The sequence below is a fragment of the Plodia interpunctella genome, chromosome 6 (assembly GCF_027563975.2).
Source record: "Plodia interpunctella isolate USDA-ARS_2022_Savannah chromosome 6, ilPloInte3.2, whole genome shotgun sequence".
Taxonomy (NCBI): Eukaryota; Metazoa; Arthropoda; class Insecta; order Lepidoptera; family Pyralidae; genus Plodia; species Plodia interpunctella.
This window is the reverse complement of record NC_071299.1, coordinates 10844456-10868718: the sequence shown is the minus strand read 5'-3', so window position 1 is coordinate 10868718 and position 24263 is coordinate 10844456. Positions and strand designations below refer to the sequence as shown.

Here is a 24263-nt window from a genome sequence, read left to right as displayed (position 1 = left end):
TCGGATTTGGTCAGATCATGTAATCTACAGAACTGAACATGTCTGACGCGATGTGACCGTCGCTTTTTTAACCTTTACAATACTTTGTGATGCAGAAGCGTATTTGGATTTCGCTGATTACTTAACATACTCTATGCGCATGCGTTGCATAAGAAAGTATATTGTTTGACATTGACAATTATCAAAAGCACATTTGATCAAACATGCAAGTGAGCCTAGCGATTAACATTTTTTTTCTGTGTCGTAGTGCACCTTTGCTATTGACATCTCACTATCGAGTCGATTCGAATCACAGTGCGCATTATAACGCAACGACAACCACACCGCAATATGAAAGTACATACGTCCAGAGGGACCCCAGTCCCGACAGTCTTGTAGATCAAATACTGATTGAATGCTCATTTAGTGCTCTTAATATTTGTGATCTTTTATTGTAGTGCCCCTCCTGTATAGAAAAAAATACTAAGAAACCGCCAGCTGGGCCCTTCGCTGTTAGGGACACGAGGGGTTTGAGAACGATTTATTTATTTAATGTTCATATCATGCTCTTAAAATTTAGTAACTTTTTGTTTAGAGTTACATCTGGAGAGGAAATAATTAAATATAACAAAGTTGCCGCCGGTGGGGCCCTCCGTTCTTAGCAAAGATAAAACTAGATAATTATCTTAATAATTAATAATTTGTTTTTGACGTGACAACGTCTTAAATTAGGTTGCGGCTGGGAGTTACTTATGAAAAAGTGTAACGCCCGGTAACGTTACGATAAGTCACCGAACGAGAGAGAGGCCCGCCGAATGCCTTGCGTCTCTCTCCCACTCAACTATGATCGGTCTGCCGCGCGCGTAAAAAGACGTTGTCACGTAAAATCTTCGCCCGTAAAACCGACTTTACAGGCAACCATTTTTTTTTTCTGGGGTCCCGCTGGACGTATGTACATGCAATGTGATTGGTTCGCTGCGTCTCGTTTCGAATCTTGCACGATAGTAAGAAGTGTATGCCTGTAAGATGTTGCCTTCTGTAAAACGTGACTTTTTGTACTTATATAACAACATTTTAACTATACATAGTTTAAAAAATTTGAATGCAAAATAAATGATTCTCGATAGAGATTTAGTAGTTGAAGTTGAACTTCACCTGCAGTAGATATTTGATGTTGACCTGCGCCTCGTCGTACACGACGAACCTGTGCAATCGTTCAGGAAATATCTATACTTATATGTAAAAGGGTGTTCGTTAGTCCTTCGTTTTATGTTAATCTTACGCTCCGCGCTCGATACTTCGAATCGAGTCACAGAGTTCTTTTTCAATCTATTCCGTCCCACCGTCGGACAAAGGTCTCTCAACTCTTTATAAATATATATTACTTTATAAAAAAAAAAGATCGAACATTACAATGTTCGATCTTTTTTTTTTCTGAAAATGAATGAAATTTCAAGTCGTTAGTGAAATTTTCTTGTGAGAATAAAGACTATGTAAAGGATACTCGTTATAGTCGAGGCTGGAGTCCCGCTGGACGAACACCGGCGGACTGAGCGGCAGCAGCGCCCCACCGGCCGGCCCCGGGCGGACCCGGCTCAGCTCCAGCCCGGCGCGGCCCAGGCCCACCACCGCCTGGATGCCGGGAGGGAGTTCGCTCACGCACTCACCTTCGGTACACTCCTTCCTGTTAACACCGATTGTTCTATGTGTCACAGTCTCGACGCCACGTATCGGCGCTCGACAGCTAACGAGTCGCCTAAGAACGTGATATTTATGAGCCACCGCCATATGATGGCAAGTAATCACATAAACACTAATGAACAAAATATTCTATCGATGTACAAGTTTCCTTCCTCACGATGTTTTCCTTCGCCGGAATCGAGTGGTGGAATCCTACTCGTGGTAATTTCACGTAGTCATAGGTATGATTACGTGAAATTACCACGAGTAGGATTCGAACTTGGGACCTTCCGATCGCGGACGGACTAGTCAAGAACATCAACATCTCAAGAACGTCACACTCACATATTCCCCAGTGCGACCTCGCAGAGTAACAGCAACCCGACGGGGCTCTCTTTGCTAGGGAAGCAGTAGTTGGCAGACTTCGACACCATGTCCGTAAAATATATCCCTTTGCCGAACATTAACCTCGATTGAAACGTTCTTGGTAGAACCAAACCTGGAAAGTTGTTTATTTAATTACAACACATACATGGCGGGTCTTAAAGCTGTAGTTACATAAAAAGTTAACGAAAGCAATCTATAAGAAAGGGACATTAAAATGCCCTTGTGCCGATTCCGTAACTATTTTTCATTATTAAACTTTTTTTCTTGCTTAAAACTGATTATTAAATAAAAACTTTATTATATTTCATAAATGGCTGATATTTCAAGCATTCGTTAACTTATAAAAAAAGCTTTTTCTACCAGTCAACCAACAGTGATACTGAATGGGGCTAACAACAGCGAAAAGCCAAATTTTTGTTTAAAAAGGGACCTATCACAACATTAGCGCCCCCCTAGGGGCAAATTCGCTGGCGTTAGCCTGCATTGCATGACCATATCTTTCGAGTATTTAAACAATATAGCGACGTGTGTTCTAAGTTAGTATACCATAACCACGTCTAGGGTTACCTCAACCAAAATTCTACGAATAACTACAGAAACAAGCAATGATCTTATATTCATTCTTAACGATAGAACAACTGTGAAAATTAGATATTTCTTACAGACTCATGAATGTTAGTTTAATTAAAATGTCCCAATGTTAAATTTTAGCATGGCATTTAGAAGTCATGTGTTTATAATAAAGTGGAAAATCACACATGGAAATAATTTAGTGAAATAAGATTAAGATTTCTAAACCCTCTAAAGTGATTAACCCTTTCCACGCCAAGAGTTTTCGTCAAAAACGTTCACCACACGCCACGGCAATAAACGTGGTTGTTTTACTAGTGTTGTTGATATTAAGTATCGATTTTATTAATTTTTATTAAATAAATCATTATAAAAATATATCTATTGTATTTTTTTAGTTTCATGGAGTTTATTTAATTATTTTGTACTCCTTGAAACAGTTTAAACAAAATAATTAGAACAAAATGTATTGAAATCTTAGTGGCGTACAGTGAAAAAACGCACAAGTAATGATGATATTAATTCCATCACTACGTGTCTGATATATCAGACAGTGGCGTATGCTTATTATGAGTTTCTAACAAGTGTTAGTGATGTGCCAACTTCCGGTCATAAACTTCGATACCTTACAAAAGATTTACTTTTAACTTATTGATTTATTACTAAATTAATAAAATGATGGAGACAATATTCATTTTACTAGATCTGATGATCGTATTAATATCTAACAATCCTTAAATCAAGTTATATTTATTTTAAAGACAAAAAACGATTCCTTGTGTAAAAATTTACCCTACCCTACACTACATGACTTGCTTACCTACCTACATGACATGACTAACTTGAATCATCTGAAAGTGTAATTTTTCTTTTCGTCGTCTCAAGTTTTTTTACTTTCAATTGCCATGGCTAAAGGTAAGCTTTTACTGTATTTCAAAGAGTTATGATTTTCAATTACTTTTTGTAGTAAAATAATGTAAAGTACCGGTAACGGCAGAGAAATATTGTTTTCATGCAGCAATACAATCACTTTCTTTAATGATGACCTCGCTTAAAACATTATTTACACGAAATTAAAATCTCTGAAGGAAAGCATGCTAAATAAATAATAAGTAATTTCTTAATTCATGTAAAATTTTCCAGATAACAAACGAGTTAGGAAGGAGTTTTCAGACAGCGATGAAGATGCAACTCAAACTGTTTTCCTCAAATCTGTTTTACAAGAAAGGGTTAAAAAACAATTGCCAAAAATGCTTCCTGAGCAAGTAAAAGAGGACCCACCGCAAGTGACTGTGAAATCATGTCCAGAATGTGCATCACTTAGTGCAACCGATAACAGGAATGAACATTTTTGTCGTTTACTCAACGAGGAATTAAAATATATCCAACCTTGTATGCGTACACGTTGTTACGTCAAAATTTTAAATTTTTTACGGACGCTTTTAAATGAACATACTCACAACATAGAAGTATCCGAGACTGAAAAACAATAATTCAGTTTGATAAACGACTATACTCATAATAATAAGTAGCTCTACTTTTAGCTGTATATTTTATTATTGATTATTTTAATGTTTCTTTTGATATGTTTTTTTTTGATTTGGCCTACTTACTCATATGGCGGTTTTGTATTAAAAACAGCAAAAGTCAAACTGACAACGATTTGACTTTTGCCCGCTTTATTTCAGGACAAATATACCTGCGCGCACGCACATTGAACACGGTGGGACGCGGTTTCAGTGTGTTGATAAGATAAATCTTTATTGTACAACAATGTTATTTGGCATCTGGCAGGTGACAATAAGTTATTCTAACTTATCATTGCAGTCAGTACAAATCTTAATATTCTATTTTTGATAAATAGGTATAAGGTTTGTTTAAAAATGATGATTTGGAATACATAATCTATTTACTTGAAATGTAAGTAATTATGATACTATTTTTTGATAAAATAGGAAACAGAATTACTTTTATTTTATTAAAGTTCAAGGGAATTTGATTTGTCGTGATAAAATAAAAAATATTATGAATCAAAAAACTTATTTTTATTTCTTCCGGTACTTAGGTATGTATAACAAAAAATGATAACATAATTAGGTGAGTAGGTATACATTATACGGAGTGTAAAAGTTTAGCTGATTAAATTTTAAGGGAATTAGCCATCAAATTTTTATACCCTTCAAGTAGGTATTTTCCAATTCCTGATAAGTATTACAAATCCTTCTTTTCATGATACACTCTACAACAGGGATCTACACATAAATAAACGTTGCATTCTGCACAGTAATACCGAGTCTGGGATCTTGTTTTTAGTGCAAACTTTGCACCGTTGACATTTCCTATCCGGAATGAGTTTTGGCATATGCTTTACAGCCGCGGCTGTAAGTAAACGTAAAGGGTTACTATCAAGACTTTGTCTTTGTGAAGTTTGCGGTATATGGTCAATACATCAGCTGCCGGTTTGTGTTTGCTTATGAGTTGCCGTATCACATTCAACTGAAATTGCGCTAAATCAAGCTTTGTCATGCTCATGGCGTTGTAAATAAAAAGGAATTTAATAAATGCATGTCGAAAATGTGGAAACCCAGCTTTTTGTGCCATTTTACAGTCTTTCTCATGATCGTTAATGAGCTTATCATCATATCTGTTCTATCAACTGATCCCATATTTTTACTGTAATCAATCACACACTCAGGCTTCATTTTCGGTAGACGGGTAACGCGATCGATTTTTTCAGATGGCACAAGTTTACTGTCGTGAACTGTACTTAACATTATAACATCTTTTTTGTCTTTCCATTTTAATGCCATTAGCGAGCCACAGTAATGGGAATCCACTTCGCCTTTCTTAATTTTTTTAAATTTTGGCATCCCACGCCTAGATACTTTAGCCGTGCCACATGCGTAAGTTTTCTTATTTTTTAAATACTTAAACAGCGAAGGACTACTGTACCAGTTGTCAACATATAAGCACCTGTTACAATCAAAATAGTCTTCAAGGAGTTTAACTACGACAGACCCACTTTTGCCCAAATCCGGAATATCTGCAACATCAGTGGTTGCACCACAATATACTATGAAGTCCACTATGCATCCAGTTTCAATATCACATAGTACAAAAAGCTTTATCCCAAATCTATTTCGTTTTCTAGGCATATATTGCTTGAAAACAAGGCGCCCTTTAAAAGGGACGATGCTTTCATCGATACACAAATTCTTGTAAGGAACCAATGATTCTTTATACAATCTACGTGCGTGTTGTATAATAAATTCTAGCTTAGTTAGTCTTAAATCAGACGTTGATGCTGGTGCTGCTGTCAGATCATGGAAACAGCATACCTAAAATCATACAATATCTGTTGCGAGTCATTAACTTCCCAAATATAGGAGCACATAATAGGGGATCCGTCGACCAATGTTCTTCAATAGACAAATGTGAATTTCTTATCATTAACATGGTGACACTTAAAAATATATACATGTCTTGTACTGTGACGTCACTCCATCGGTGTAATCTTGAGTACGTTTTCAATGGAAGAGTTCTCACTAGACGTTGATGGTATTGATTAGTGCATTTAACCATATGTTCGATAAGTTCTAAATTAATAAAATGTTCAAAGATTTCCAGTTCAGACGAAGCCTTTGATATTAAACTTGGTGATATTCCTGACGTAAAATGATCGAACTCGTCGATAACTGGAGGCGGCGGTGCTCCTGCCAACCAATTAAATTCGTCATCTTGTCCCTGAAACAATCGTTGTAAATTACTCACAAAATTCTAATATTTTTAGTAACACGAAATAAAAAATATGAAAATAAATTTGATAGGAAGTTTTTTTTCTAAAGGTAACATCTTTATAGGTATTAATTTCAATATTCCTTTATAAAAAAAGAAAATTACAAACACTATATTGTATCAGAGCAGAGTAACTACACTAGATTGAGAACACTTTATTTTATTGTATTATAATTTTTAATAACTTACCTGTTGATTATGTAAGAACACTTCATCACTTTCAAATTCACCATCACTAGTTCCTTCTAAAATCCTAATCAACTCCTCTGTAGTGGTCATATTTCAATAAATATTAATTTACAATGATAATACATCAACACAGCAACGCAAACATGATATTGCAGGGTACTTCCATAATTTATCGATATCTCCTACCCTCATTGTACAGCACAAAATAAATAGTTCTAGAAACATCTATCGCCTCTGACGTCACTTCCGTGTCTGATTTATCAGACGTTGGCGCACGAGACTGATGCATGATCGTGTCGCTATAGTGTTGTGACATACCATGAAATTTACTGGATTCGATTCAAAACATAATTTGAAAATAATTCCATTTTCTGTGGTAAAACTTGTAAAATAACATCACACTTAAAAATGTTTATGCCCAAAACAAAAATCTGTATAATTCTGACTTTTTTAGAAGTTTCTTTTTAGAGTACCTGATTTATTTTATTTATTTAGGCTTTGGTAGTTACATTGTAATGTAACATCACTAATGTCTTATATATCAGACATTGGCGCTGAGGGTTCAAATAAAAAAAGAGTCGGATTTAATCAATAAACACGGTTTCTTTTTTAATAATTTATTATTAAAATAACGTTATAATACATTGTGAAATTGTTATTTTTGATTAACTAAAGTATAAACTGTCTGAAAATTTTATGCATATGTGATCAGGTACTATAACGATTAGAAAAAATAGAGTTAAATTGGTAAGATTTATTTGTCTGATATATCAGACTTTGGCGGCGAGGGCACGAAACTTTAACGTCTTATATATCAGACTTTGGCGCTGAAAAGGTTAAGTATGAATTGTAAGCGTTAGCGAAAGATAATTGATCTAAAACTACTCATAAAGGCTACTTCAAAGAATAATTGCGCTATACGAAAATTACCTTCTATTACCTATAAATTACCTTCTATTTAGATAGTTGAATAACTGCAACAATAAAAACGCGTCAGCAAGTACAGTCAATTATATCAACCTAAAACCCTCAAAATCATTGCGACTTAGCACTTATTAACATTACTTAGACTTCCATACACGGTAACTTAACATGCAGTTGAATGGACAGGTCGATAACTTACTGCAGACTCAAACCGAATGATAATATCATTCGAATAACGACCTTATTGTTTTATTATGTATCGTGTTGTCGAGCTCATAATAGAACGCTAGACGTACGAATATGGGCGGATCTCAGAGCGTTTCTAATGTATATTGGCTGAAATACATCATGATGCACGATGGCATATTTTGCGCCAAAAGTGGCAAACCAGTACTGAAGTCCTCAACTGAGATAAAATACAATATTTCGTTAAAAACTATAACTCCCTTATTTTAAGATATTGCCTTTCTGTAATGAATAACATCATGATAATTCTGCAAACTCTCATGACCATTGTCACACCGAAAGAAAGTCATTATGGTTCCTTTCATACTTGATTTTTCAACATAATTTGTTGATGACCAGAAACCAGTCCATACAAGTGAAAGAGTACCTAGTTAATTAAGAAAACTAATTTTAATTAATAGTTAATAAACTATTTAATTAATAAAACGCAAGCTTTTTACTATCATCAGAGAGATCTTGTTGCATTCGACGAGCGACAAAAACATAGTGTAAGTACAGCAGTAAACCGTTGAGTTGGGTCATGCTTATAATAATGTCATGGAAATAAACATCGAGACAAGTGAAATTAAATAAAAGCTTGTACTAGATACCATGAGACAGGATCCCAACGAAGCTGGTGACGCGAGAGCCGTGCCACAGAAGCCGACGGTTGTGAAGCCCCTTGAACGGCAGATAGCGGGCGTCTTCTCCCGACCGCACTATCCTGAACACCTGTTCTATCTCCAAAGAATAACGCCAATGCGTCGACGCATGCGTGTTTCTCACGTATTCTTCTATTGTGTTAAATTCATTCGAATTTTTGTTCAAAGGAGTTATATCAGTGTTCAGTTTTTTATAACATTCTTCCAGATAGTTTCTGTTCTCGAAGTATTCATTTCTCAGAGTGTAAGCGAGTTCTATCTGCATCAAGTCATCTAAGACCTGCATCTTGTCCTGGACGAGTTCCATGGAGTCTAAGACTGGTGGCGTCCTACGGCTGCTCTTGTGGGGGATCAGAGTGTAGAAATGGCTGCTCTCTGCTAAAATCTTGGACCTTCCAACTTTCCCCTTCTCGACGTATTTGTATAGATTCATCAGCACCTTGAACCTAGCGTTGGACAATGCGAAAGATACATTTTGTTTCTTTTTTTTAATATTTAATGATTCGTCATCTCGATAAATGAAAGCAAACCACGACGTGATTGATCGGAAGAGCACGCCATAGTGTCTATACTAGTGTTGAATAAAATGCACGTAAAAACGTACATAAAAAAGTACATCAACCGAAGATAAAAAAGTAAATTTTCTGTATATATTTAAAATTTCAAGACAATTTTCTTATGATTTTCAGTCCTTACCCCTCATCGAGCTGTTTCTGAGATAGCTTCCCAAGCGGCAGCTTCTCCGTGTCCAGCTCAAAGTGCTGCAACGTCAACTTCATGGTGTCGATGTCGAATATCATCTGCATTAGTCTTTGCACGGATATGGGGAGGTCGGACTTCCAGTTCACCTCTAAGGAGGACAGCGTGTTCGCGTCGTTGTAGTTTACATCGTGAGGGTAATATTTATAAGGGTGCTGCAGAAAAAAAAAAATGTAGTGCTAGTATATGCTCCACAACATTAGTACTTAGCATATAATCGGCTGAGGCCCACTGTGTTCCGTTACGTCAACGCAGCGCGTTGTTGACCCTTTGTTTTACATAGCTTTTAACATTGACGTGCGTCGAAACTCCGCACAATTTCTGCGTTGATCCGTCGACGGACGTCAACGCGACGGAGAACGACGAAGCGGAATGGTGCATTGAGGCCCTCATGTACACATAATACATTACCATTAACTTTGACATATATTTATCAGACATACACAGGTTGGGAGACAATGTAATATGGCGGATTCTGTAGGCTTCTGCAAACACAGCCTAATTATCGTGAAATTGCAGAAATAAATTTTCCTACGACTATCGTAATTAAAATTAGGTTTTAGGGAGGAAAACGTAACAAGTTGAAAAGACATCTATGACGACAAAGTCGACAAGCAAGTTATCCCAATCCCAACTAATACTATAAATGCGAAAGTAAGTCTGTTAACTCTTCTACTCAACCAATCTTCTTGAAATATCGCATATACGTAGGGCACTAGATAAGTTTTGAGAATTCACATCTAAATGTTAAGAGATTTTCAAAATAATTTCCATTGGCTGCAATACAATTTTCCATGCGTCGAAACCAATCATTTTAAATTTTCTTCCACACTTCTTCAGAGACTTCCTCACACGCCAAGTCCCAAGCTTGAATTAGTTGGTTATCACTGGCAAACCGTTGACTTTTCAGTTTATCCTTTATCAATGGGAAGAGTCCGAATTTGCAGAGTGCGAGATTCGGACTGTAGGGGGATGCTCAAGCAGAATTAGGCCAGTGCGGCTCAAAAAATCTTGAGTGAGTTGAGCGCGATGTCAAGCGCCATTGTCAAGGTGTGATCTCGCTCGATCAATTGAGGTAGAATATTCATATTTCTGTAGGAGATACTTTCTAGCTGGAGTAACGCACACGACAAACCTCTGTGTACCATTTCGTCTTCTGTTCATCGAGACATATTATTTTAATTATACCTATTCGTCCAAAAATAAAACAAGGACCATTTTCTTTTTCCTGCTCATGGGCATATGATTTCATTGATATATACCAATGAAATGATATGCCCATGATCAGGTCTTATTATTTTTATTATTTTTTTCGAATTAATGTAAGTCCAAAAAAATTTAGGATTGTTTTCAATCGTTTGTTCAACTTTCTCTAGGTACGAACGATGCCATTGTTTTTCAAGTTGTCGTACCCTGCCACGCTGCAATCTAAATGCCTCAAGATCCGCTCTATTACCATAAGTCTTGTATTTACGAAGATATTTGTTTTTTTTTTCTTCTTTAATCAGCTTAATCAGCGCTTTAGAATACCAGGCAGGAAACGACTCGTTATTTGACTGGGCAACTGGTATATATTCATCGATAAGTGAATTAATAAAGTCATAAAATTACTGAACAGATTAATTAACAGTTCTATTAGTGAATTCCTGCACCCAGTCAATTTGTAAAATTTCACAATTGATCTTATTGTAATCCCCTCGGAAAAATATACGCTTAGTAACTGACGCAGGTTTTGAATTGTTGACAGAGATAAAGTCGGCAGTAATAAGCAAAGCACCATGCAGCTGGTCTGTTGGTACCAACGGATCTGGACACTCCTTGACATCGACTAACATCTATCATTTGAAATTACCAAGGCCAAGATTCTGGCCTGACTATTTAGAACGCCGTTATATTGAGACAGGCTGAGCATATTCAACTCGTCCACAAGACAAACATTCATTCCTTTTCTGAAGTCACTGTTTCGACACAGGCCTTCCTGAACGAGAATCGTCTGACAGATTAAAATCTCCTCTTTGGAACTGTTTATACCATACCACCGACACACCGAGCTACGGGATGGAGCTTTGTCACGAAACACAAATTTTAATTCACAGATACAGTCATCAGCACTCAAACCCCGCTTGAAATTATATACCATAATTGCACGAAAATCACGACGCGTTAACTCTGACATCAGCAAAGAAAAATTGCGAGTAGCTTAAGATATTTTTTATTTGATACTGACTACTAATTAAAGGCACTATTCTCGGTGACAATTTGACGCATATACTTTCGATAGTTTAACGATATCGCAAAACTTATTTATATAGCCCTTCGAGTATGGAGAAGGACATTACCTTTCAACCCGGAAAAAAAAACGATTGTTCCCGTGGGATTTGCGAAAAACCTGTATTCTATGATAGGTAGCGCTAAATGCTGATAAAAATTTTGCAATAAGAACACTAGATGGCGCTGTGTGTATTTTAAATGAACTATGGATATTTTAATTTAACTATATCAATCCCATTTTAATACGGAGATACTGTTCCCGAGGGAATTTAAGCGGCGAAGTCGCGAGTAAACAGCTAGTCTAAATATAAAGTTAAAAAAATTATTTTATACAAACCTTAACAAAGTCATGCCTGTCCTCCCATTTGTTCTTGGTTAGTTTAAAATATTTGGATTTGAAGTGAACCATAGCGCTTTCGAGATTGTCGAAATATTTTATATTGTCCAATCCGTCATTTCCGATCTGGCCCCACGCTGTGTACACGTAGTATCTACAGAAATATAAGATATATGTGAACTGTAGCTTCTGTCCGCGATTTCCTAAACCAAGTCTGATATTACATTTAAGCCCACTAGCGAGCCCGTTCCGCTATCGAACGAGAAAAGGCGACCCTGGGCTCCCACGCTCAATGGCTGCGGAAGAAACAGGGAAACGCTCGATTCGGCCCTTTTGCCAGGGCCAGGCGGGAGCGGCATAGCCAGACATCGGACCCCGTGTGCTTTATGGATGGCCCATACTAAGCACTAAGGTTGTATCGCGGGTCAACACAGAAACGGGCTCAACGCACTAAGAAATGCAGACAAATCTCCACCTTTCGCACTCGAATTGTATTTTGTGCAAGTGCAGTTGAAATAGACAAAGAGTACCTGTCGTTATCGTCGCTCTCCAGCAGCTGCAGCTTGTAGAAGACGTTGGTCCCAGTGACGAGGTCGGTCTGCGACAGCCTCGCGCAGTGCGCGTCGCCCTCGCGGTCGCGGAACACGTGGGATGTGCGCGCCAGCTCCGCCGACTCTATCACTGACCCAGCTACGGGAACAAATAATAATAGTCGTCTGGATGTAAAATAAAATGTAAAATCATTATAATGGAACATTATTTATTTATATAACATTTAGTATTGTTAGTCTTCAATAAAGTATAATTAAAACGCTTTTTGACTTCAAGATATATATATTTTTTTGACACATGGAAAAGTATTTGATTTGACGGCTACTACCATATTTATATGCAAAAAACATAAATCCAGTCTACGGCAGGGGAAAGAAGTGTCAGAACCATCAAAGTCCCACGTCGTACGTGGACCAGATTAGCACCGGATAGAGAAGGTGACAAGGAGAAGCCTATGCTCAGCATTCCAGTTAAGGTGATGATGAGACACAAATAGGAATTAAAAGACAAACAAACAAACAAACAAACAAACAAACAAACAAACAAACAAACAAACAAACAAACAAACAAACAAACAAACAAACAAACAAACACACAAATAAATAAATACACACATACATAAATATATTCTAAATTATGGACAAATCACACAGATTGAGCTAGCCCCAAAGTAAGTTCGAGACTTGTGTAATGGGATACTAACTCAACGATACTATATTTTATAACAAATACATATATAGATAAACATCCAAGACCCGGGCCAATCAGAAAAAGATCATTTTCCATCATGACCCGACCGGGGATCAAACCCGGGACCTCTAGGTTCAGTGGCAAGAACTATACCACTGCGCCACCGAGGTCGTCAAGAAATTAATAAATGTTGATTTATATTAATCGAAGAAAAAGCTTAAGCCTAAGAAAAATATATGCCATCTACCAAAAAATCTGAAAAATGAAATTAATGCTGAGCTGAAAATTGGCAAACATACTCTTTGTAGTAAATCACACCTCCCTCATTCCAAAAAATTACTTGAAATGTTAGGTAAGAGGAAGAAGTAGAAAGTATATAATAATGCATTATCTATCAGCGGTTTTTTAAAAAACACAAAATTCTTACACTTCCTTCACTTTACATACTTGAGGTAGCAACATTTGTGAAAACCAATGCTCATTTATTCCCTCGTCTAGCTGATGTTGTATTGAGGAATCATCGAGATATCTATCGATTATGCATGCACCCGTCAAAAACTGCTTTACTCGGTAATAGCATAGTATGTATGGCACCGAAAATTTACAACAAAATTCCAAATCAATATAAAAGCTTAAATTTAAATCTATTTAAAAAGCACCTCAAGTATTTATTAACTGATAAATGTTATTATACTTTAAATTATTTCTTTAACGATACACTCTGATAGAATTTAGTGTAATTTATTTAGTATACATTATAATTCTTTTTTTTGTTATTTGTAGTGGATAGCATGCTCCTCTTTATTTATTTATATTTGCATACCTTTATTCGGTAAAACATGTAGGTTTAATCCATCAAGACATCAACTCATGTTTTTGGCAAATAAATGTTTTCTTTCTTTCTATATTTTCTTTCTATAAAATTACATCTCTAGGGGAATGATGTAGGGGTGGAAACTTATATGAAACTTCATTATTTTTGAAGAGAGATAAAATGTTTGTGGTTAATAAAAAACCGGGAGGTACCTAACACGTCATGGAAAACGGGACGGCACGCGTTGCAGAAAACCGGAGTCGGAGCGGGAAATGGGTCGGAGACACGTAGTGGAAAATGGGCGAGGCAAGTTTAGTAGGAAAGGGCGGGACACATTGCGAAAAACGCGATGGCACAATATGTAGGGCGTAGGGCTATGTAGGTATCCTGTACCGTTGTACAGGATACCTACATAGCAGGAAGGGGGATTGGACAAGTTACGGGACGAGACACGTAGCGGGAAACAGGAAATTGAACAAAAGATGAGAAAAAATACGAATTTGAATCTTATACTTTACAGAATACGCGATAAAAATAATTACTGAGATTTTGCAAGGAAACTCACGCGGGCGAAGCCGCGGGCAAAAGTTATTCTTGTTTAATAAATGGGGTATACGGAAAACATGCACGGTAATAACAATCGTTACCTGTAATGATTTGCGTTGATGTTGAAGGCTTCTTATAATTATTTCCACACGTTTCAATATGTTTACCTTCGATCACGGCCGGAGGTACGCGGTTTATTGGCTAAAACAAAATGTTTTTAGTTGTTAGTTTATAGCAAGCATATTTATTTAAGACGAAAATTATATATAAAAATTGACGAGAAAAAGTGCCTGTGAAGTACAGAGTTAGATTTAGGTGACTATTTATAATCTATAATTATTATATTGATATTGGATAAAAATGTACATTTTAGTTAACAAAAATATATTTAGAAAAGAAGCCGAAGCCAGACAGGTCGTAAAATAACAGCAGAGCCGTGAATTTATTGACGAAACGTGTTACAGATTTTCTTTGCATCTCTCTAATCTTTTTCGTCACTGCGGAGGATCGTGGCTCCTTCTGACTTTGTCAATCAGCTGTCTCCATCGGTTTCGTTCCGTTAATAGGGAGTATTACTGCGCATTTATCCCGCCAGAGTGCAGCACTGTGTGGTTGATAAACAAAAGCATTTTTCACTTTATTTCACAATTTATTGATAAACTGATAAACTTGATTTTAACTGAAAGCCTTACCTGTATGAAGTCCATATTTTCATAAGTCGTCATGTGTGAAGTGTTGCGAGCATATTTTTGACCATTAACTGGCTCAAAAATTTTGCAACATGTGGCGGTTTTCCATAGTTTTCGACGTTTTTTATCTTTTGGAAAACGATGTTTCCCAATATTTTGCCACCCGAATATGCAACACTGTTATATATTTTCACAAACGAATGCTTACTATATGAATAAAGTACTCTAAAATAAACGTTTTCATCAACAAGCAAAAGGCGGGCAATGCTTTTGTTTACCAACTGCTGCACTCTGGCGAGATAAATGTGCAGTAATACTCCCTATCTATCACAAACGGCATTACGACGCCCACTGGTGGAGCGGAGTAGTGAAATCTCGTTTGAATCATCATAATTCTGGTGGCAGCTAAAAATAAGTGGTTACATAACTTTGTCTGCATAATATCGAGCTTTTTTAGGACAAATCACACAGATTAAGTTAGGCCCAAAGTAAGTTCAAGACTTGTGTTATGGGATACTAACCAAACCAAATACTAATCATGACCCGAATCGATCGAACCTGGGGCCTCTCGGTTCAGAGGCAAGCACTTTACCACTGCGCCACCGAGGTCGTCAGGAGCTGAGCTGGAACTAATTAGTTTCCGTCGCACACATTGCATTGCACAGGTTGAGTTTGTTCATTATTAATTATTATATTGTTGTTGTTGTGTAATCTTTCTATCTATAAATCTGCCTTACTAAATAAATTCAGTTGGGCAGTTTCCACTCGGTTTAAAGTGTCCGCCTATTCTGCCCCATTACTGGGACTGGAAGGGTGAAATTACAAAAAATACTCACATCTGAGCCCCAATCTGCGATGTTGCATGTACCTATCAGCTTTATGGAATCCATCACGGTTCCATTTTCTTTGTCGATTTGGTCCAAAAAGGATTCCTCTACGACCTAAAACAATAGTTAAAGCGCATTCTCACTTTGCAATTTTAATAGTAATCTGTCGCTGCAAGAGATACGATACGTGCATATAATAGAAAGGGAAAAACTTCTCTATCTTTTGTACAACTGCATCCGTTTCTATTTGTGATTAGCAGGCGCTTTTAGGTGGCAATTGTTATTAGGCGTAGGGTGTGGTCCGTCGTTTTAGAACAGGAGCACTCCATATCGCAAAATCACAGTCAAATCTTAAAATTATACAGTAAGCTAATATTTGCCCTTGGCTTCGCCCGCTTTAATTTCCCACGGGTGCAGTTTTTTTTTCAGATATAAAAAGTAATAGCCTTCCTTCTCCATACAACTTTCTGTATTGTACTGTACTGTATATATAGGAAATTTCAAGAAGTAACAAACTATGTGCACTTTTATAATAATAATTAGGAGAATATTTTGAAATTTTCACGTAACACTCATTTTATTTGATAGTAAGAAAACTAAACAGTACTCGACATACCTCTATTTGCTTCTCTGCTATTTCTGCCTTCTTTACCATATCGTTCCGAGTGGAGATCACAGCTGCCATGGTGTCAGTCAGTTTGGTCACCACCAGCCCTCCCATTTTGAAGATGCACTTTTTAATGTCATCTTTCCTGTCTTTCAGCTCTCGGCCGTATATGAAGAATTGCATATTCTTCAATGGTGCGTTGACAATTTCCTTTGTCGCGCTGTCAAAATTACAGAAAACGGTTTAGATTTTTGTACTGATCTACGTCCTTTTCTGTTGACCTGAATGGTGTATATTTAATCGTGTTATATTAAAAAACAAGCTCGTCTTCATAGTCGTATTCCTTGGCTAAGGGTCGCGGTCATTCCGTGGAATGAAACACACAAACCTTTCATTGGAGAGGTTTGCCAGTGCCTTCCCCATGTCACACACAAGTTAATAATCAACCAGTGTGCAGGTTTCCTCACGATGTTTTCCTTCATCGGAAGAAAGTGAAGTTCGATGAAAACTACTATACATGATTTTTGTTATTTTAGGCACGTCCTAGGTTCGAATTCAATTCATGACAGGCGAATTTGTTTAACTCATGTATGTAGTTTTGATCGACTGGTGGTCGATGTCCACCACATAAAACTGGTGAAGGAAAATACGACTGTAAAGAAGATATGTAGGTATGAATACTTGTAAACCTCTGTAGCCTAATGGTCATCACGCCAGGCTAATACACTGGAGGACCCGGGTTCGATGCCTGGTCAGGTCAAGATTAAAAATGATCTTTTTCAGATCGACCTGGCTCTAGGATGTTTAATTACGTGGGGCTAACTCAAAATCATAATAATATTAATTTATTATACTGACGTGGTTGGATGGGGCCGGTTTCGGAACAGCCTCACACCCACCGTGGGCTCGTACCCCAGCAGTGGGGGCTTTTGCGCCAGCTCCGGTGGTATTGTGAGCGGGAACCGCACCGGTTGTGATACAAACTGGCCACACGACGAGAACGCGCTGATAAATCCTAATAGATAAGCAATCTTTTTATTATAGTGAAATGTTATATAATGTTACTATTTCGGAGCCAAAAAACATTCGTAATATACATATACTATGATGAGAACAAAACAGTAAATAGCCAATTAATTGGATTTGGTTGATTTGCGAGCAAATTAGCTGCTGTTCTTACCTTTTTAAAACAAATTGATTAAACTGATTATTTTTTTACAAAATCACATATGTGTGTATGTCGAATTTTCATATAATTTGTGTTGTCTATCAACGGCTGACAACGGAAGACGACCGAACAATGAAGCCGGCCTGTTTTTCGTAACGTTAAGGCTGGCCAGCAGCAGCTGCCCGCGGCACTCCGCCAGCTACTCTAGTGTGTGAGGCGAGGGCAGCACTGACCTGAGCACCTGTACCCGAGGCTGGCCAGCAGCAGCTGCCCGCGGCACTCCGCCAGCTACTCTAGTGTGTGAGGCGAGGGCAGCACTGACCTGAGCACCTGTACCCGAGGCTGGCCAGCAGCAGCTGCCCGCGGCACTCCGCCAGCTACTCTAGTGTGTGAGGCGAGGGCAGCACTGACCTGAGCACCTGTACCCGAGGCTGGCCAGCAGCAGCTGCCCGCGGCACACCGCCAGCTACTCTAGTGTGTGAGGCGAGGGCAGCACTGACCTGAGCACCTGTACCCGAGGCTGGCCAGCAGCAGCTGCCCGCGGCACTCCGCCAGCTACTCTAGTGTGTGAGGCGAGGGCAGCACTGACCTGAGCACCTGTACCCGAGGCTGGCCAGCAGCAGCTGCCCGCGGCACTCCGCCGGCTACTCTAGTGTGTGAGGCGAGGGCAGCACTGACCTGAGCACCTGTACCCGAGGCTGGCCAGCAGCAGCTGCCCGCGGCACTCCGCCAGCTACTCTAGTGTGTGAGGCGAGGGCAGCACTGACCTGAGCACCTGTACCCGAGGCTGGCCAGCAGCAGCTGCCCGCGGCACTCCGCCAGCTACTCTAGTGTGTGAGGCGAGGGCAGCACTGACCTGAGCACCTGTACCCGAGGCTGGCCAGCAGCAGCTGCCCGCGGCACTCCGCCAGCTACTCTAGTGTGTGAGGCGAGGGCAGCACTGACCTGAGCACCTGTACCCGAGGCTGGCCAGCAGCAGCTGCCCGCGGCACTCCGCCAGCTACTCTAGTGTGTGAGGCGAGGGCAGCACTGACCTGAGCACCTGTACCCGAGGCTGGCCAGCAGCAGCTGCCCGCGGCACTCCGCCAGCTACTCTAGTGTGTGAGGCGAGGGCAGCACTGACCTGAGCACCTGTACCCGAGGCTGGCCAGCAGCAGCTGCCCGCGGCACTCCGCCAGCTACTCTAGTGTGTGAGGCGAGGGCAGCACTGACCTGAGCACCTGTACCCGAGGCTGGCCAGCAGCAGCTGCCCGCGGCACTCCGCCAGCTACTCTAGTGTGTGAGGCGAGGGCAGCACTGACCTGAGCACCTGTACCCGAGGCTGGCCAGCAGCAGCTGCCCGCGGCACTCCGCCAGCTACTCTAGTGTGTGAGGCGAGGGCAGCACTGACCTGAGCACCTGTACCCGAGGCTGGCCAGCAGCAGCTGCCCGCGGCACTCCGCCAGCTACTCTAGTGTGTGAGGCGAGGGCAGCACTGACCTGAGCACCTGTACCCGAGGCTGGCCAGCAGCAGCTGCCCGCGGCACTCCGCCGGCTACTCTAGTGTGTGAGGCGAGGGCAGCACTGACCTGAGCACCTGTACCCGAGGCTGGCCAGCAGCAGCTGCCCGCGGCACTCCGCCAGCTACTCTAGTGTGTGAGGCGAGGGCAGCACTGACCTGAGCACCTGTACCCGAGGCTGGCCAGCAGCAGCTGCCCGCGGCACTCCGCACAGCGCTGCAGCGCTCCGAACGCCAGGCAGTCCGCCAGCAACTCTAGAGCCTGCCATGTTTATATTTATTTAGACTGGGCCCAGCCGAAAACTAGCGCCACCAATTAAAATTCTATATCTACTTAACCAATTTTCTTGACCAACCAACCTTGAAATTTTGCATACATATAGTTTGAAGTATGGAGAAGGACATAAGGTACCTTTCATCGCGTAAATTAACGCGGGCGAAGCCGCGGGCAATAGCTAATTACTAAAAAAAATTCACACCTCTTGTTTATTTTTCGGTACAAATTGCCCATTCCTCTTCAACACTTGAACAATTTCATTCTGAGACAAATTCTTGAGTTTGCTTTTGTAGCTCTGGTATAAATTGTTTTGTTCACTCATCTCTCTCTGTCGCTCCTGCTCCTCTGGATCATTCTTAATTTTTTTTATTGGAACTTCATCAGATGCTATAGGCCTATGAACAGTAATCACATTTAATAAGGGCTGGTTAAATCTTTGAATTATTTCACCTCCTATAAATGCTAATCTTAACTAATATTACAAATGTAAAAGTAAGATTGTATATTTGTTTGTTACCTCTTCATGCTCTAAATTTAGAGCAGTTTGAAGTATGGAAAAGGTCATAGGGTACCGTTTCATCCTGGAAAATTAATGCGGTTGAAGCCGCAGGCAAAAGCTAGTACTCAATAAAATGCCAGGAAATAGTTTGATTGTTAACCAGTATTAATTACAACATTATTTATATCATTATCATCAACCTAATCCTTACTAATATTATAAATGCGAAAGTAAGTTTGTTTGTTACCTCTTCACACTCTATCTACTCAACAAAACTTCTTGAAATTATGCATAAATGTAGTTTGAAGTATGGAAAAGGACATAGGGTACCTTTCATCACAGAATAACAATTTTTATTATTATATCATGGGATATTTTTTTAATTAAATAAAAAAAGTACAACCTAATATATATAGCGTATAAAGTTTAACGATAAGTCAAGTGCAACATCATACCTGATGTTATCCCTAACATTTTGCTGGTCCGTCTCAGGAAGTTCATTGAAACCTGGCAGCATGTCACCACCAGCAAAGTACTGTAATTCTTTTCTAGCCTTCTCAAAACATATAACATGGTACCACAGCTGCTCCTTGCCCCATAATATAGCAATATCTGTGTCATACGAGGTCTTGGAAATGCGTAATTCACCCTAAAAATAACAATTTAGGTATTCATTGTAAAGAGAGAGAAAAGGAATATTTTCTAAAAAAAAAAACTTTGACTCTCTCATTTTTGAGTGTTCTTGGTCACATTCAGGGCGGTGAAGCTCAAAATAAGGAAAAAACCTTAAGAATTTGAAATCTTGATTGTAAGTTTACAACCTATCTAAAGTGGAATCTCCCTGGGAATGCTAGTGTTACCTGCCACCAAGGCTAAGTAACCCTTAGTCACCTCATAGCACAACATCCACAGGAGAATATGGAGCATTCACATTCCAGGGGGGGAACCACATACCATATCGTTTGAGAATTCTGTTCCATTTTTAGAGTATTTACAGACACACAAAAATGTATAGATGCCACATGGTAAAATTATAAATACCTTGCAAATCTTAATATCACAACCTCTGCATTTGGCCCTAAAGCTTTTAGAGAGCTCTACACTGAAGTCTGTCAGTGGGCCAACTACTTCGCTTGATGACCTCTTAGTTGCTTGCCCATTTGTTTCCCCATTGCAGATCACGCTGGCTGCTTGGAGAACTTCGTCTATAATATAAATAATATTTAAAAAATCAGATGTTTATGTGCATAAAAATTGAGCATCGGATAAACAAGTCTTGAAAGTTTAGGGCTAACTTTATCTGTCTAAGATGTTGTGATATTTAGTTAGAAAACATATTCTGAGACAGATAAAAACTTTTAGAGAATAACTAACTTGTAACAAAGTCCTGTAATGTTACAAAAATCTAATCTGGAATTATGGTAGATACTTGTGGATTGTATTAATGCAGTGGTTAATAGTGGTATTAATGGTTAAATAGTCCACATATCATGGTTTGAAAACAAGTCAACAGAATGAGGTAGATATATGGCATCATATAAAGAGTCTATGCAGATGTACCAAATATTTAGTTTCTAGTAGTATTACTCGGCCTCTAGTACTTATTTTAGAGTATAATTTGTGTAACAATCATAGAGCACACAATGTCAGTTAGGTATTGCTTTATATTCAATTCTGTCACTGATCTTTTAAACTCCAAACAATAATATCTATCGTGTTCATGATTTGTCATCTGGGGCTCCAAAGGTTACTTGAAATTATTTTAACTGTTAATTTTATTAAACTTACGTCAGTATGTACTGAAACTCAAAAATATTTATTGCGATAACTTCACATAAACATCGCCTACAAAGACATCAGCAACTAGGTATCCTCAAACTCTCAACTTACACATCTAAAGCTACAAATTAATGATTATGACTTAACAGACAGGTAGGTTTATAAACAACTTTTACAAAACAAATTTTAACGACTCACCAACTTTTTGGGTAAGCCACAGTTGATCTTCATCGTCTATATTGTTAAAGTTGTCTATCTCACACACTGATTTTGGCCTTTGTTTCTCAAAAAAGCATTCCATATGGTACCAAATTTCTCTCATCTTACCAAATTTAAACTGCAACACAAATTTGTTATTCAAAATGTTTTACATAGGTACTACTTAACTAGTGTGATGTTTTTACCCAGTTGAGCTTACCTGAAACATACGGGCCATTCTTAAAGTTTCTTTAGGAATTACCGTTTTACACCCTACACACTTTGATAAACCGGTCTTGGCACGATCTACCCTATACGGCAAATTACACGAGGAGAACATTTTAGGAAATAAAAGAAAACTTCTTAAAAAGAACTTGCAAACACGAACAAAATCAGAATCAAAATGCGCAGTCACAGTAGGCGCGCCAGCCGAGCGATGTGTATTTTGACAGATAGAAGTGGAGGGAAAAGAAAATTAGAATATTCTAGTTGCTGTCAATGTCACTTTATTGTCAAAAGATTTATTTTTTTTTATTTCATGGCTCCATCGTTCGCCAAAACGATAATTATGCCAACGTCAAGGTTGAAATTGACACGGAATATGTTATAATGATATTATAAACACGGATCAGTGTGTAACCTAAAATATAAAAGTGTATAAATATATTATACATACTGCTAAGGCCCCATCACTATAAACGGGGCGGGGGGCGCGCGCGGGGAAACACCGGCTGAGACGCGCGCGCCATAATACCCTCCAACTAGTCGATAAAAAGGATTCAGTTCGCGCGCGTGAGTGCTTGATTCAAAATTAATTTTCTATTTGGATGCGTGACCACATACATACGGATAAAGTAAATAAAAATTATAAGTAGATATTATTATTTTGTATAAATTTTGCCAATATTATTATAAATGGGGAGAAAACTAATGTTAATAGAAATTGCATATTAACAGGTCTTGGGACAAAAGGGGGAAGCAAGTCGTATAGAGATGGAGAAAATTTTGAGCATTCAAAAAATATGTGATAAGGTGTACCCTCGTCTAAGCCGCATTCACATAGCGAGTTGTCTTTAATTTTTATTTTAGCTAGGAATACCGGGGAGCATGCATAATCTGTGCGGAGTCTAATAATTGTAGAAATGGGGTGTTTGTGGATGGAGCTGTATTTATTGAACCAGGGTTTGAGAGGAATGTCATGTCATCTATGAAAAATGTTTCGCTTTATGTGCATTATTTAACCAGAAGGAACTCCAATGCATATATAATGTTGTTTGAGCTGTTTGTTTAAGATCTCGAGGGATGCAGATATTATATACTTTCTGAGCCCAAATGGATTGCCTGTTTTGCAAGGCTGTCTACTGCTTCGTTTCCCAAAATACCAGGGTGACCTGGGATCCAGGCCAGCGCAACTTCAATGCCATCAAGATGGCATTTGTATAAAATTTCTCGTGTCCTAAGAGAAATAGCAAAGTCCTTGGCATGAAAAGGCAGTTTTATTATATCTATCGATATTGGGGAGAGTACTTACTTCTTCATCTAAGGTAGAAGAGTATTTATCCCAATCTGCTTGTTGGGTACGTAATTTTAGAAGCGGAGGAACTGGGGCGGAAGGTTTGAAAGAAGAGATGACAGAGAGAACTATAGGTAAGTGTGATCACTAAGTAGTCTTGGTAGTGATCTACCATAAGCATTAGGAAGCACATTCCATGTCAAAAGATTAAAGTAGCCGATGGAGCCATAAAACTTTAAAAAACATTAAGAAAAATGTCCGAAGCGGATAGATCACCACAGATATGTAAGAACATTATCTTATATCTCTGTGGTCTGGCTTAAAAATGTGCCGGCGGTCGCAGCCACGCTAGAAAATTTCCATCCGGTCTATCTCATACAAAGCAGAGCTCAGTTTTACAACACCTATCTCCTACAAGATCAAAATGCAGACACAATATGTGGAATAAAAGATATTTATTAGCTCTCTCTGTCTCCCTCATTTATTCTCGTCCATTTCTATTTTTAGACAAAGAAAACTGTAGACATCGTTATATCTTTTGTCTCATACAAGAGAAGAAACGGGACAGAGCGCTAATAATATTTTGCCCCTCACAGTGTGGCCAATTTTATAAAGTCTCATATGCCGCCTTAAAGAGTTGGTGGCCGCTCGCCGTCTTTAGTCGTGGTGAGAAAGACATGGAACTTTCAAAATTAGAAATTTTAATGTTTAGTCTTTTGCCTTCATTCAACAGAAGCGACGCCCACACCGGGCCAAATTATTTGTTCCTCTGTTTAAGTAGATAGCTACTAAAGTGGGGCATATTAATCAGAAATAAAACAAACAAAA

The 24263-nt window shown here is 38.8% G+C and overlaps 1 protein-coding gene across 1 annotated transcript; it reads right to left on the bottom strand.

The window, feature by feature from the left end:
* Positions 1–1016: 1016 nt before the first annotated feature.
* Positions 1017–22358, bottom strand: LOC128670692 (poly [ADP-ribose] polymerase-like). The gene is made up of 17 exons (XM_053746557.1): positions 22143–22358; positions 21923–22061; positions 20987–21150; positions 20401–20594; positions 19649–19841; positions 19329–19431; positions 17362–17518; positions 16513–16723; positions 15906–16010; positions 14482–14581; positions 12309–12468; positions 11779–11932; positions 9108–9325; positions 8361–8857; positions 2005–2158; positions 1484–1663; positions 1017–1183 (listed from the first exon to the last, which is right to left on the bottom strand). The coding sequence occupies exons 1-17, from the start codon at positions 22260–22262 to the stop codon at positions 1111–1113; spliced, it is 2922 nt and encodes a 973-aa protein (XP_053602532.1). The 5' UTR covers positions 22263–22358; the 3' UTR covers positions 1017–1110.
* Between the last annotated feature and the right edge of the window lie 1905 nt (positions 22359–24263).

Excerpts from the sequence above, each read along its gene's own strand:
- LOC128670692 (XM_053746557.1), bottom strand. The coding sequence starts at position 22,262 with ATGTTCTCCTCGTGTAATTTGCCGTATAGGGTAGATCGTGCCAAGACC. Across the intron at positions 21,151-21,922 it reads GTGGCTTACCCAAAAAGTTG|ACGAAGTTCTCCAAGCAGCC; the intron begins GTGAGTCGTTAA and ends TTTATATTATAG. Across the intron at positions 16,724-17,361 it reads AACCGGCCCCATCCAACCAC|CGCGACAAAGGAAATTGTCA; the intron begins GTCAGTATAATA and ends TAATTTTGACAG.